The sequence below is a fragment of the Electrona antarctica genome, assembly GCF_951216825.1.
Source record: "Electrona antarctica genome assembly, chromosome: 14".
Lineage (NCBI taxonomy): Eukaryota > Metazoa > Chordata > Actinopteri > Myctophiformes > Myctophidae > Electrona > Electrona antarctica.
In genome coordinates, this window is record NC_136795.1 from 34,221,816 (window position 1) to 34,238,142 (window position 16,327).

The following is a 16,327-nucleotide window of genomic DNA, read 5'->3' on the forward strand; positions in this document are numbered from 1 at the left end:
GATAAAAAAAAAGAAAAAAATCAAAAAGGCGTCCAAAGGCGCCAATGGCACTCGCAGCCACCAGGGGCAGGCGTCCAAAGGCGTCCTGTGGCACTGAGACAGTTTTAACAGCAGCACATGTATTTCAAAGTGCATAGTTTCTTAGACGTTTGTTTCAGTCAAATGACAATGTGGGTAAAGATAACAGAGAGCTAGAGCCCAACAAGAGATGCCAGGTTTTTGAGTATGTCTGAGATGTTTTGGCTCTATTTCATAAAAAGTACCCATTTTATATTATTTAACCACATTATTTAAGCCCTATTCAAAGAAATTCAACAGTAGCCGACAAACACGACTAGGGACAAAATATTGACATTTCTATTTATATTCTTCAACTTTGTTTTTAAGATTTCACCTATGACATGCCCTAAATAGGAATGCCAGGTTTAAGTTTTTACAAATCAGGACATATCAACTGCATAATTGCACATACTGATGTCCTCAAAAAAGTCAAATATAAATGGGCCAAAGCGATATACACAGGCTATACAGAGAGCTACCTGATACTAGATCTCATGGTCCCAACTTGATCTTGTCTGGTCAGTCACAGTTCATGTACTTATTGCTTATGTGGGTTCAGGCTTTACATGTTCCAATCCGTTTTCATAAGTTGGAAAAGTAGCCTATAAAGACTTGTTGACGAATAACCAATCCTACATACAATTCATACAATATTTAGTGAAGAGAGGGCTGCTGTCAATTATGGAAAATTGTTTAGAAGAATGTCAGCCTGTAATAGTTCAGGCTTAAAAATGGCATTGAGGTGCGGTCTTGGGTCTGGTACAGAATATTGTTGGACTTGGGCCTTGTCGGGTTCAACTTTTTAGACTTTACTTGATTAAAGCGCTGGCTATAGTGTTTTTCTGCAGCTAATGTGTTGAATGGCTCATGAAACCCAAAGCCTTCTGCATGCTGGGCTCAGCCCCCAGAGAGCCAATCACATATCACACACTCAGCAAAGAGCTGTTCATGCATGTTACCATGGAAATAGCAACCACACATACAGTAGGAACTCTGTGTGTGTGTGTGTGTGTGTGTGTGTGTGTGTGTGTGTGTGTGTGTGTGTGTGTGTGTGTGTGTGTGTGTGTGTGTGTGTGTGTGTGTGTGTGTGTGCGCGCGCACGTGTGCGCGTGTGTGTTGCGTGCATGCATAGTGTATGTTATTGCAGATTACAACCACGTATACTAGGAATCTAAACCAATTGATGGCCCCATTCATTAATCATTTATGACATTACATTGTGATGTTCCGTGTGCAGAAAGAGACCTTCTGCCAGCCTGCGAATACATTACATTTAGAATGATCTACCTACTGTATATCTTGTGTGTACTGTATGCGTGTGTGCTATAGTGTGAGTGTGAATGTACAGTTGTGTCTGCACAATGCATGATGTGTCTTTGACTTAAAGCCCCCTACTGAGGGAAACGCTATTGATTTCTCCTCCCGCTGGTCTTGTGTTGTTATGACTGCTGTCGAGGAGATAACAGCTGAATCCCCAACAACAGCATTGATGTTCTAACATGACTGACTGACACAACACCCCACAACCTCTGCCAGCCATGTTTTCACCACACTGTGTGAGAATGTACTACATCTCCACGGTATCTCAAACCCAATTTAAAACAGTCATATGACAGAGGTTACCTTATTAAAATGTGGCTTCAGCTTCTTTCTCCTGTCTCATCTTTTCCTCGTCTCCAGGTTTGGTGCATGTTGGAGATGAGCTAAGGGAGGTCAATGGCATCTCCATAATCCACAAGAGACCTGATGAGATCAGTCAGCTCCTGGTGAAAGAAACTGCTGCTGTTGAACCATTAAGGCATACTGACGTGGTTGATTAGGCATACATATTTAATGTATACAACTACAATATTAAAGTATATGTGCTGAAGTTCTATGGTTAAGGATAATTGCCAGCTGTGCAACCATCTTCAGGATTTGAATACCTGCCTCAACATCACAACAGTTTTAACAATATACACTGTGTTGTACTGTACATAAATAGCTAAAATTGTACGGTAATTGTACAACCTCACATGTCGCATTGTAAAGCTCAATTGTCACCTATTATAACATGCACAGAATAGAGATGCCAAGGTTAATTTGGTTAATATCATAATAGGATAGCCAAGAGGATTACTAAAAGCATGAATTAGTCGAGTGTTTTTCTTTAGGATCACGATAGAGGGTAATTAATGAACACTTGAGATATTCAACTGATTTAATATTTAATTAGCATGGGCTGGAATGACATTTAAATCCCATCTTAGCATGTAATTAAACTCAGCATGTTTAATACGCTATCCAATACAATTCTCCTCTCAACTGAACTGTGTACTGTGTGTACTGCCTGTGATCTAGTCCCAGTCTCAGGGTTCCATCACATTCTCCTCTCAACTGAACTGTGTACTGTGTGTACTGCCTGTGATCTAGTCCCAGTCTCAGGGTTCTCTCAACTGAACTGTGTACTGTGTGTACTGCCTGTGATCTAGTCCCAGTCTCAGGGTTCCATCACGCTCAAGATAATCCCTGCAATTAAAGAGGAGGACCGACTTAAGGAGAGCAAGGTGAGATGTCATGTGAAGGAGGATGGGGGTTCAGTACAAGACTCTTTTCAAATTTAAATAAATAGTTGCACAATCCCAGCATCCCTCCAACCCATATGGTGAAAATTACCGTACCCAGCTCACTCACCTTAGGTTGCCACCCACGCCAGTGTGATCTATTTACTTTGAGATGTGAGATCTGGGGCTGTGACGATCATGACATTTTGCATTTGTAAACAAAAATTGCACAGACCAGATATTACAAATAAAGTAAAGAACAACAAAATTACTGACATATTTAATAATTTTATGCTTTCTAAATATATATATATATATAAATATGTATCTGTTTTTAATAGAAACAACAGTTTAATTCTATTTGGTATGTGAGGACAGGTGCACATGAGGGCCTTGTTCGACTACACCCCAGCAGAGGACAAGGCCACGCCCTGCCAGGAGGCGGGGCTTCCCTTCAAACGAGGAGACATCCTGCAGGTCAGTGGTGCACAGTAACGAACTACGCTTACTTTTACTGCAAAATCTTTATGCACGATATTATCGGTAGCGTATCGAAATCGGCCATGAAAATGCCATATCGGTATCGAATCGGTCTCAAAATAATCCTGATTATTTTCGCCGATATTGATGATGCAATGATAGTGTGACGTGGTTGGCTTTGCACTTGCAGAGCAGCCAGTCTGCCTGTCTCTGTCTGTCTGTCTGTCTGTCTCTGTCTGTCTCTGTCTCTCTGTCTGTCTGTCTGTCTGTCTCTGTCTGTCTCTAAAAGAGCGTCAGGCACTGTTAATGGGGAATTGGGCTTACCATCTACCAGCAAAACAAAGATTTTAAATTTAAGGATTCAGCAATGAGTTCAATATAAATATAATATGTAATTTATCAGTATCAGCCGATATGACCCTGTGTCACACTTTGTCCTAGTGTGAAGGTATAGTGTGGGCCCAAAAATGGCACTGAACCAGCTCAAAAATACTCAAAAATAGTAAAAAGTACTGAAAAACCAACAGTCTTTTGATGCACAATCCAATACGTTTTTATTCACCTTGCAGAGTTCACATGAAATGGTCGTTCCAACAAACAGCATACAAAAAAGAAGTATATACAGCCCACTGGCCAGGTTGGCTCTATCTAGGTCTGCTCTGCACCCTGTGCAATCCTACATTGATTGCCCGGGTAGTGGCAGGTGCTCCTTATAAAGGCTAGGCCCCTCCCATGGACCAAACCAACCCTGGACTCAATCATACCAGTGCATTCCCAATGTCCAGAGACATCACAATTCATAACATACATTTTAGTGTCACATAATACTATAAATTATCCACATATGATTAAAGAGTTCTCTAAACAAACCCTCCCACTGTTGGCATGTTCCCCATACCCCACAGTAGTTGCTCCCTTCAATGGAGTCAACAATAAATTATCAATCAACAAATACACAATAAATAATGTCAAACAAATCGTTTGTTAACTTCAGTCTCAGTGGCAGGGTGAACTGCCACACCCTGCAAATAAACGAAGATCGGATATCAGTCATAATTTCAATATCGTGCACCTCTATTCGCAATTTGTACTTTTGAATACTTAAGTACTTTACGCCCCTGCTGCAGGTTGTGACCCAAGATGACCCCACCTGGTGGCAGGCCAAGCGGGTGGGAGACAGCAACCTCCGGGCTGGACTCATCCCCTCCAAACACTTCCAGGAGAGGTGAGGCTGGCCGGGGCCATCATCACTAGAGGAGCATGCCATGTGATTGTTGTAATATGACACACAGGAATGCAGTAAAATGTTCAATGGGAAATCATTTCTAATGTATAAACACATCTGCGTGCGGATTGAACGGTTCAGGCAAAACATTTCGAATAATATTTTGATCTGAGATTTGCCGAGCTGTAATCTGTTAATCCATATTCATGTGCTGCACTTTCCATGGAGGTCAACTATGATTAGATGAAGTATTAGAGCAGGCTGGAAATGTAAATCTGAACAGCCTTGAATCTCTGTTGGATTAATAACAGAGGAAGACAAGACCCAGCCAGGAATAGTGAAAGTTTGAAATACTGACAACTGGCTTTGTAGGTATAAATAGCAGTGTTGGATACAAATAACATTAAAAAAAGAGCCTAAGATAAAAGAAACATCTTGCTCAACAGATAAGACAAGTTTCAGACATATACCATTTGTTCCTCCTCTCTCTCTCCACTGTACATCACTCTCATGATCCTCTCTCTCTCCACTGTACATCACTCTCTCTCTCTCCACTGTACTCTCTCCTCTCTCCACTGTACATCACTCTCTCTCTCTCCACTGTACATCACTCTCTCTCTCTCCACTGTACTGTACATCACTCTCATGATCCTCTCTTTTTTCTTCTGCTGCTGTCGTTTCTTGGGACCCTTCTTCTTCCGCTGTTAATTTGCCCAGACGACTGGCCTACAGGATAAAAATGGGCACACTCCCAAACCTCAAATCCCCTAAAAAGACTGTCTGTAAGTTCCTCTCTCTCTCCCTTTCCCTCTCTCTATACCTCTCCCCCCCCTCTCTCTCTCGCTCTCTACCTCTCTCTCTCTCTACCTCTCTCTCTCTCTCGCTCTCTACCTCTCTCTCTCTCTACCTCTCTCTCTCTCTCTCCCTCTCCCCCCCCCCCCTCTCTCTCTCTCTCTCTCTCTCTCTCCCTCTCCCCCCCCCCCCCCTCTCTCTCTCTCTCCCTCCCCCCCCCCCCTCTCTCTCTCTCTCTCTCTCTCCCCCCCCCCCTCTCTCTCTCTCTCTCTCCCTCCCCCCCCCCCCCCTCTCTCTCTCTCTCCCCCCCCCCCCCCCCTCCTCTCTCTCTCTCTCTCTCTCTCTCTCTCTCTCTCCACAGTGATTTCCACAGCTCGTATAGTTCATTCCACTACATTATCCAGTAAAGGCTCATTCTCTATAGCTGCATTTTAACCACAATATTCACCTGTGATCAATGACTCTTTTTTTCCCACGTGTGGATAAAAACGTGGGTTTGTCACCATCATTGCATAATAATATCTAAGCTAGACGATTGTTGTTTTCATTGACTTTTGTGACCTTTTTTCCTGGTAATTGGCTTTCTCAGAGGAATTCATTGTCCATTCTACACATGCCTGCCAGAGAGAGAGAGAGAGAGAGAGAGAGAGAGAGATCATAGAGACAAAGATAAATTAAAGGGAGGGAGGGATCACAGACATGCATTAATCTCTTTCATGTCTCATCCATCTGGCCAGTGAAACGCACTGTGAATGCAGTGCAGCCAGACGCCACAGACACTCATCCACAAGCCCACTGAACAATGGCTTAACAATGCACTGAGCTCGCTCACTTTACTCAGCGCACACAGCAGCACGCCACACACGGAGGCTGTGTGAGTGAGAGGAAGTAGCCAGGTGAGTGGGTAATGGTGAGCGATGGTGTCTCTTTACGGTGCATAATCTGCAGCCGATCCGATTAGTCCTGAGCCACAAGGGTAGACAACAAGGGCTTAGTGATATGTCAGCTAGCCCTGCAATACCCCACAGCACCCTGAGGGCACGCCTCTCCCTGCCTCTCTCTCTCTCTCTCTCTATTCCTCTTCTGTGTCTTTGATCAATTCCCCTAATCTTACTGGTGATGGATTAAAAAAAACATTGCATAGCCAATACATCCATATATTATTAAATTAAATTAAATTGTGAAAATAGAAATTCTACAAGCTTGCGACGAGTTGTGAGCTTTGTCTGGTATTTTAACAGGACGTTTGCCTATTTTCGCAGAATGAGAGAGAATGTCAATCCATGTCCTTCCTCAATACCAAATGATTGAACAGTGGTTTGTTTTGTTGTTTACCTTACGTACTCTTTTCTCTGTCTCCTGAATGCATACTGTTCATCAGATGACCAAGGATGCGACAAAGGTGGGTCAATGCTGTATGAAGGCAGGACAGACACACACACACTTGTAACAAGAACACACATGAATACAGGTTAACTGTGAGCACAGATACCGCGCGTGCACACACACACACACACACACACACACACACACACACACACACACACACACACACACGCACACACACAATGCATACAGGAATTTAGTGTGGCGTTCACTCATTACTTCACCCTCATGCCAGTTACATTTATGACTAGCAAAACAACAGTAACATAGTATAGTAGCACATTTTCCCTTTGTTTTAGACATGCAGATTATTTACAGTAGCTTTCTCTAGGTGAGGTCCTGCAGGCTGCCCAGCTCCCACAGAGCTTGGCAGAGGCCCTGCAGGCTGCCCAGCTCCCACAGAGCTTGGCAGAGGCCAGGCTGCCGTTATAAATGTGTGTATGCCAGAGAGTCACAGTTCACAGATGAACCTCCAGAGAGGTTCCTCTTCTCTCCTCTCCTCTCCTCTCCTCTCCTCTCCTCTCCTCTCCTCTCCTCTCCAAAAAGAAAAGGAAACACTGTTTGTGTCCATCTCTCCGTCATGGCTTCCTCAGTGGATGTGGTGTCCAACTGTGGCCCTCTATTAACACCTGCCTGCCCTGCTCATCCATCTGCCTGCTCGAGACCCCCCCTCCCATCCTCTGTACCAGGTTTCTTAACCTCTATTTTCCCTGCTTGCCTCCCTACAGAGGACTGTGACTGTGAGGGCTATTTCAATGGACAGTACATAGGTGAGAGCATGCGCCGCCTCCTCTGCTTACTGTCTCTTGTCCGCTGCAGTCTGGCTTTGCACTGGTTCACGGGTCACCAGTACAGACAGAGGGTTGGGGGGAAAATTGGCTGCCTTCTTGATGGGCCAGCTCTCGGGGGTGGGGGAGTGTGCATGGTACTGTACCTACCTACTACTAACTAGGGGATCAAGTGATGAGGTCACAATTAGGTAATCGCTCGAAGTTTTTTAACATGAAGAATACACAGAAAGGCTTGAGATGTAGAGGGATTGGGGTGGTGGTCATAACATACAATATATATCAAAAGGTAATTAAAACAGACCACACAACAAACACATTTTCTTATTCATATTATTATTATTGATAGAGAGAAGACTATCTGTGATTGCACATTGTCCACAGCGCTGTTCATATCACACGGAAATGTAATGGGGCGAGATGTGTAGGAACTAGGAAGTATGGTCTCTCACTTCTGCAGGTGCCAATAACTGCCGCCTCATGGGATCAGTTGCTTGCTACTATAGGAGGTTGATTGGCACCACATCCAAATCACTATGGATGGCACATGCTACAGTCACCTTTTATCCTCAACTCCATTCTAACCTTCACTGACATCCCGTCCCTCGGCCTCCATCACCCTAATATTGATACACCCCCCCCCCCCCCCCCCCACATCCGCAGAACCCACTGAATGATGCTTAGCACAAGGAGAGATCTAAACACAGCTGGGGTAAACATAAAATCACACTTGTGTGAAGTGAGGGTCGCCCACTGTGGCTGCCACGTGACATGACGTCACTGCTTAAAGCAAACATCAAAAGTCCATAGACTTGAATTATTTTTTCAAGTCTATACCATAGACTTGGCTGCCACATGACGGAATTTCTGCAAGCCAGACGTTGGAGGGGGTAGCGCCCCTCAAGAAAGAAGGTTTACGGCCAAGCTACACCAAGCACGTCTGTGTGCATAGAGAGCTTTTGGAAAGATCCAATGATGTGTCAATGATACCGGTTACACCAGACACACGGATAGCACGCACTACAAATAGGATCGGTTCTATTTTTTTACGCGCATATGTGGCCCCATGGGCCTTGTGCATGTATATTGTCTCCCAGAGCCATCTAATAGAAGAGTTGTGATATTGAGGAGGCAGAAAACAGCCTGGTCACGTGGTTCATGTACTCGCACGAGCCCATAGACTCCAATGCATTCCGTAAACTTCCGGTTGTCCCATAGAGTAATAAAAGGATAGAGACCGAACCGGAGCTTTAGCCCCGCCCCCCCTGCTATTCATTTCAATGGAAGTTGCTCAGTGGCGTTTTGAAGCACCCGGAAGACTGCCGGAAGTATAATTATAACTCAATGGCTCGAGCGAGCGGAAGTTTAGCCTAGCCTAGCCCCAGACCTCAAATTTGAGGTCCGGGGCTTACGCACGTGATGTCATGAACGTCCACCTCCATGAAAGTGCTGCAATTCCACATTTCGGCAGTAGGTAGTGGCAGCTTCAAAGTTGGATAGCCTTACTGGGGGCTTGGGTTGTCCCCATTCAATACTAACGGTTGTCCCCATTCAATAGAAGTCTATGTAGAAGAGCCGCCATTGGACTGGCCCCATGAAGTGAACGCAGTTTGCGTAACTCTGTCTTATAAAGGTGGTTGCACACTGGACGCGTTTTTCGGAAAACCGATGGAGAAACGCTGCTAAAAATCCGAAAAACGCGCTCGGTGTGTGGGTCTATGGCTCTGTTGTTTCCCAAATGGAGTCAGTGGAGCAATCTGCGCACGCCCACAGATCTGGTGAAGCCAGGAGCGTTTCGCACGCGCAATATTTTTTGCGGACGACGCTTGCGGATAGCACCTGTGCTCAGTGTATAGGCTCGGCCGTAAAACGACAGAAACAAGAAAAGAAGAACCTGACATATAGCCTGTATCCATATTGTGAATATGGTTGCAATTGGGAACAAATGTTTCCTCACAACACACCGACCCACCAGTCATGTTTATGTTACGTGCTCCAGAGGAGAGCTTTCTAGAACTATAAAGCACTCACCCTTCCCTGACCTCCATGCATCCTGCCCACTGAGCAGTGTTTGGATCCTCCTAAGCCCCCCCCCCCCCCCCCCACACCCCCTGCATCTGACTGCCCCTGCTGCTGTGGCTGGTGCCCTCTCCTCCCTCCACTGCACCCCATGAGGGACCTAGCTGCTCCGTTGGATGTATTGCACACTCAACCAGGCACGTTTTGCTGCTCATTCACCCTTGTGTGGAGACGTGAGACTGGGTTGTGTGATGCTCTAACGCCCCTTAATAGTCTCTCCTAAGTGTAAAGCAGTGGCGCCCTCCTGTGGCCAGGTGTTTTCCTGGGAATTTTATTCAGGTACAGTTTCCCCGGCTTATCCCCTAAGGGTAATTAATAATAACACCACTGACAGAGGGAGGTGGACGGACAGCCCTGGGCATGGGAAAAAGCCCAGATTTGCAGTCAGTCTATTACACTGACGTTTCCCAAACGCCATAGGCTGTCCTGTCTGCCCTGTCCTCAGGCCCACAGCCCCAAAGCAGCATGCGTTGTTTGCACCACATCCTGGACAATAACACACTGGAAACAGTTTTGAGGAGTTTATTAAGAATGAAGGCAAATTCCCAAATAGTGGGTTCACTTCTGGTATTCCGATCAGGGCTGCCAAAGAAAAGCCTTGTGGGATATCAGCTGCATTCCACCGATATCTTACAATATCCGGCAGTGGGTTTTAACTGGAGATAAGTCCGGTCTCAAACAAGCAAGGGTCATATTAGTCACACAGACGGTTAATGCATGATTATCATGGTTAGTTCAACCTTTGACTGATGAAAAATGGCCTGTGAAAAGAAAGATTACACAATTATCTGTATTGACATTGAATAACAATTGCATGATAATTTGAAACTAAACAATTAAGCACTATAAGCAGATAATCTACTGTAGCCTACTTTACAGCATGATTAGAAGAGAGCACTTACTGCAACTATGCTATGTAATGTTATTTGATCCATTTTTATGGAAGATAAGGTTTGACCTTTGACACTGTACTCCTTTCCTTGGCTGTGCTGTAGCTGGTTTGAGAAGGAGTTTCCGGTTGAGTCGGAAGGACCGCCAGGGGTCTTCTGGCGAGGGCCTGGATCCCGGTGAGCCAGGTTTCATGACCTATGAAGAGGTGGCCCGCTACCAGCAGCGATCCAATGAGAGACCTCGTCTGGTGGTTCTGATTGGTAAGACAGAAACCTTTCCTCATGTTATGATACTGACCCCTAGAGGAACGTAGGCTGTGTTGCAACAGTCTAGTCACTAGACTGTTGGAACACAGCCTGCGCCTACTAGACTCTAGTGGGCTATTGAATGTAAATGTTGGAGACTGTGTGCAATTTTAGAGTTACTCTTTAGAGTTGCTATTATTTCTTACCGTTGTCCTGTCCATACCTCTTTATCCTATACCCACACACAACAATCACATTCCAAAGGTTCCCTCGGAGCACGCATCAATGAACTGAAGCAGAAGGTGATAGCCGAGAACCCACATCGCTATGCGGTGGCTGTACCACGTAAGTCATTATATGGACACAGACCACAGCTAATGGAGCTACATCACACAGTGCACAGTGTCTTCACACTTTCCTATTGTGTGTCCCCAGACACCACCAGGCCCAAGAAACCCCACGAGAAAGAGGGAGTGGAGTACCACTTTGTCACCAAACCGGCGTTTGACGCAGACGCTCTGAACAACAAGTGGGTTTCTATAGATACCAGTATTGTCGTAATGTCGTTAGGTGACCCTGAGCAGTTTGTATTAATGGATCTGGCCTATTTTTGTTTCAGGTTCATAGAGCATGGGGAGTACAAGGACAACCAATATGGAACCAGCATAGAGGCCATCCGGTCTGTACAAGCCAAGAATAAGACATGCCTGGTGGATGTTCAGCCTGAGGTAGGGTTCATGTCCTACAGGTACATAATAGACTAGTATACTGCCAATAGAGCGTCGCAGTCCCGCCCCCTACCATGGACCAGGTAATGATTCTCCGTTCATTTTCCTCAGACATTTCAGAAAGTATTTATTTAAAGACGTTTACGCCGCGGACAAAGCCAACTCGAGTCGTGACAAATCATGACAACAAACACAATTTTTTGGGCCGAACAAATAATTAGAAAGAAGAAAAAAACGGCAGGTTACAACACTTTTTTTGTTGTTTTTCTTCTTTGTAATTATTTGTTTGGTCCAAAATATTGTTTGTGTTGTCATGAGTTGTCACGACTCGAGTTGGCTTTGTCCGCGGCGTAACCGTCTTTAAATAAATACTTTTTTAAATGTCTATGGGAAAAATGCATTGAGATTCATTTCCTGGTCCATGGTAGGGGGCGGGACTGCGACGCTCTATAGGCCCATTGTTTTAATGTAAAGCCCTGGATATAATCCCAAACTATTGTAACATGACATTTTACAGTCCCTGCAGACAGCATGCTGAGTGTGCCTGAAAGGATATGCAGCCAATGAAATTACACATTTTGTTCATAATACACAATTTGTTATATTGGTATTATACAAATTATCCTGGCCCTTTCTGGCTAACCCTTAATGCTTGTGCTGTGGCCTCTATTGTCTGTGAACCAATCTTTACTCAGGCTCTGAAGAGACTGCGGACAGCAGAGTTCAAACCCTATGTAATATTCGTCAAACCACGCATTCCTGAGAGCAGACGTCGTCGCAGTGCTGCCACTGAGGGGGGAGGGGGCGAGCATGGACGCATCACCGTGAGTTGTTTTTTCTGTCATCATGTTCTTTGTAAACACCTGCACACCAGCCTGTGCTCATCTATTGTGTGCGTGCTTGCGTGACTGAATAAACTATTTATTTGTCTACATCCTGTAACAGGACGAGGACCTCCAGGAAATGCGTCAGTCAGCCATTCAGATTGATCAGCAGTATGGACAGCTGGTGGACCGGGTCTTGATTAAGGAGGACTCAGCCAGTGCCTGCACAGAGCTACGGAGCATACTGGAGCGACTGGAGCGAGAGACCTTCTGGGTGCCTGTTAGCTGGGTGCGGTCCTAAAGCCAACGGCCCAAACCTCCCCTGCATCTTCCAAATGAACCTCACAGCCCACCCAACTGTATTCGCGCCCTCCCAATCCTCTCTTGAAGCTGATCAGCTGATCAGAGACGCTGCTCTTCACGCCCCCGCCCCCCCCCCCCCCCCCCCCCCCCCCCCCCCCCCACACACACACACACACACACACACACACACACAAATGACCTGTTAGAAAGCCTGGACGAGTCAAGCCCAACCCTCTGTGGAGTGACGTAGGACCCCACACAGGCAGCCATAAACTAAGGCATGAAGGGGAGAGGGTGATCGAAGCAAAGCCCTGAGGAATATCTCTGCATCTGGGGTGTTCAAAGGGAAGGACAGTCACAGGTCCTTACAATGGCCTGTTGATAGTCCAAAGACTTAATGTCATTTCCTTGAACAATGACTTGCTTTTTCATGTCCTATTAGTTCCGTTTAGTTTACAATAATTCATTTATTGACTTCTCAGACGGGGACAAGGTCAAGTGTTGCATATCGCTGCTGTCGGGTATCCTTGTACTGTATGTCCAACAATGTTCCATTTATATCATTTTAAAATCATTTTTTAAATGTTCAAAATGCCCGATCTACAAGCTCACAACGCGACATTAGTGCAATACTCTTGTTTGAGGAAGTCGAAAATTCACACACATCATCATACATCACATTCTCAGCCAATAAAATCATCACATTCGTGGTACACACAGACCCACAAAGCTGGGCATAGGAGTGGCTAGTGCTCCTCAAAAAACCCTGCTGGAGGTGTGTCAGGGCTCTGATAGTTCTCCATGAGGAGGTATTGTGTCTCCTGTAGAACGATCACAAGATTACAAGCTTGGTTTTGTGTTTAATTTAGAATGATGTTCCACTGGTAGTCCAATACATTCTTGTTCATTCCTATTACTTGCACATAATACTGTGCAGTAGCAGTACACAAAGCAATGACACATTCTGAGCAAACAGGACATAAAGAAAATACTTTGTGACAGTGGAAATGTTAACATTTGTCTGACTGTACAGTGTACAGCATTCAGAATTAATCTCTTTCATCTAACGCATCAACATCATCTGTTAAATGTGATACAACAATGGAATGTGATAATTGTATTTTCTAAAAGTATTTTTTTTGGTTCAGTACAGACCCTGGGTTTGATTTTAATGCACGACAGTTGATTATTTAATCTCAGATTGTAAATATTGTAAATGTTAATCCTTGTGTGCCAACGAATGATCTCGTAGCACTTCAATGCCACCTGTTTACCTTTGAAATCCTTGGAATCCACATCTGTCTGTGTAAAATAATACCACACACAACCACACGGTATGTGCGGACGGTATGTGTGTGGAGACAGATGTCATAGTGTATGTACATGCACACCAATATGTGATGTTACATTTTGTACATTGGAATGGGTTTTGTACAAATACCTTGCAAATACTGTACCTACAGTATATTTTAGACTGCTGGAGAAGAAGTTGGGGTACAATGAGTCTGCTGCTTTGACCATCAGGGTCTTGCTTTGTCAGTCACTGTCAGAGTAGAGAGACATATAGGCTACATGTACTGTAAAATCCTCAGTGTTAATTCAACTCTGAAAGTGTTTGAATGTATTGACCGATAATGGTCCATTTGGTTACATTTGTACACTCTCAGAGTTACAGAGCTTTAAACTGCTGGTCATCACATGACTTAGGAATTCGACAAAAACAAAATTTCCATGAATTCATGGAGTGGATAGGAGAGGATAGATCTTTTTAAATGAGGGACCATTTGGTTTTGGTTACAGTTACAAATGGATAAATTGATGACTTAAAACCATACTATATGTATTTAGTTAATCAGAATCACAAGGGCTCTATACGTGGGCCCCTAAGTTTTTCCCTCTACATAAAATATCATTGTCGAAAATAGCTGATGTAACTGTAGTGTACTAGATATATATCAGCTATGTTCGCTGAATGTTTGTGCCAGAAGAGGGATACCAGGGTGCAAGTAATTAACACTAAGGATTTCGTTATGCATAGTGGGGGTACCAGACAGAATATTCATGCATTTCCTGAATCCTCAAATTAACATTCAAATGTGTAGATCGAGGTTCTCGCACGCATGCTCTCGCACGCGAGCATGTGTGTGCGCGCGCGCGCACACACACACACACACACACACACACACACACACACACACACACACACACACACACACACACACACACAAATACAATGGGAAAACACATGCGCACCTCTCAAGAACATCAACACAGCTTGACAAAAACAATCACAAACATCAGGCAACACTCTGGGGTGTTTACGACTTGCGGAACCCTATGTGAATGGTTGATGATGTCTGCTGCATGTTTGTGTGCGTGTCTGTGTTTGCTTGTGTGTTGAGTTGAGGAGTTCTCCTTTTCTTTTTTCTAAAATGCAATGTTTTTTTTATCTTGTGTGAATAAGAAACAACAGAATGTTGAATTTGTAACGTGACATGTAAAAAGTGCCATAATAAATCTAGATGATCAAGATGTTTTGCATGTTTTTCTTTTGTTTTTTTGTTTTTTACCCTGTGAATGGAAAAAAACTTAAAAATGCCATGCTACACTGTCTTCCAATGTAAAACATAAAATAATAAAGAAAGAAAACATTGAAAATATGCCACGCTAGTACGCTACACTATGTCGTCCAACGTAAAAAATCATTGAAAATAGAGGTGTGCTCCTCAGAGCATAGATCTCCACCAGGCCAGGTTGCCCACAGGGCCTGCAAACTTTGGTCATAGCCACGTGGAATGTGATCTGAAAACGTATACATCTTGATCACATGACCCCAGAGATAATGTGTATCAGTAGTAGCAAAAAGTGTTTTGAAGAAAATACACTATAGCAGAAAGTGTAATCTGGCACAAACAGGGCCTATAAATGTTCCACGTCCAAGGAGAAAAAAAGATCTCAAGAGTAAGAGGCCAAAATGTGAAGTGGGCTGTTGTAGCACCACCATGAAGATATTTGAAAAGTAATTGTGAGGTTCAGTCAGGAACACTCACGTCAAAGTAGATTTAACCATTTATTGCGACAGATGGAATACAGTTGGCAATAAAGGCTCTGGGAGATGAATTTTGTTGTCGTCCCCTCCCCCCAGCAACCAAGTTATTTTCTTGTATGGAATTTAACTTGAAGTGTAAAGGTGACTTTTGTAAAAGATTAAAGACTTTGATCAGTCAATCTTTAGGAAAGCTTGGATTTCTTTAAAGAACAGATAACATTTAAAATAACCCTCCACAAACCCAGTCCAATCAATGTGAAATTAATGTGAAATCGTGCTTCATTAGTTATATCTGAGTACAGTAGTTATATCAACCTTCGCGAACAAAAGGATTTGATTTTCTCATCATAACTCTCTGGTAATGGAAATATTTCACAGTTGTTCACACTGCTTCTACATGACCACCAGCGTGGCATTTCTCTAATTGGAATACGATATGTGCATTGTGGTAACAGCAAGAGTGTACAAATGGAACCAAGATAATGTACACTTACAGGTCCATTTTGGTTCTATTTGTACATTCTCTGTTAAAAGAACACTGAGGATTTTACTGTGTACCCATTTTTCTTTTGTTCATTCTGGTGCAGTAAGTTTTGCCAGCTGTGATTGTCTCCTCTCTCTCTCAAGCAATCAATTTTAGTGCATGCAGTGTAGCTCCTATGAGACTGAACTGGCTATGGAAATTAAGAATGGGCAACAATCAATCTAATTAGTGAGGATGCTCTACAGGCGATTTGGAACTATGTGCGTGTGAAGGAATGGTGATGCTACACTGAAACCCACAGATATTACATTGAAACAAAATACGCTTTGATTTACTGGATCGGTGGTTAATTCGGAACACTTAGTCTTTTTTCTTTAAAAAAGGAACGCTTCCACGGCAGACATTTGGAGCTTGCTGGGTATCTAAATGATTATGACCCATTAGGGCACA

The 16,327-nt window shown here is 44.0% G+C and overlaps 1 protein-coding gene across 1 annotated transcript in view; it reads left to right on the top strand.

The window, feature by feature from the left end:
• The window catches only part of mpp3a (MAGUK p55 scaffold protein 3a), a 23,711-nt gene extending 11,335 nt beyond the window's left edge, over nt 1–12,376 (top strand). The window contains exons 8-20 of the mRNA XM_079519435.1: nt 1,741–1,826; nt 2,532–2,606; nt 2,982–3,080; nt 4,211–4,308; nt 5,026–5,090; nt 6,482–6,502; nt 7,215–7,256; nt 10,349–10,504; nt 10,754–10,834; nt 10,925–11,018; nt 11,109–11,217; nt 11,913–12,041; nt 12,163–12,376. Coding sequence (XP_079375561.1) covers nt 1,741–1,826; nt 2,532–2,606; nt 2,982–3,080; nt 4,211–4,308; nt 5,026–5,090; nt 6,482–6,502; nt 7,215–7,256; nt 10,349–10,504; nt 10,754–10,834; nt 10,925–11,018; nt 11,109–11,217; nt 11,913–12,041; nt 12,163–12,342 — 1,235 coding nt within the window. The 3' untranslated portion in view covers nt 12,343–12,376. The remainder of the gene's footprint in view (nt 1–1,740; nt 1,827–2,531; nt 2,607–2,981; nt 3,081–4,210; nt 4,309–5,025; nt 5,091–6,481; nt 6,503–7,214; nt 7,257–10,348; nt 10,505–10,753; nt 10,835–10,924; nt 11,019–11,108; nt 11,218–11,912; nt 12,042–12,162) is intronic.
• The last annotated feature ends 3,951 nt before the right edge of the window (nt 12,377–16,327 follow it).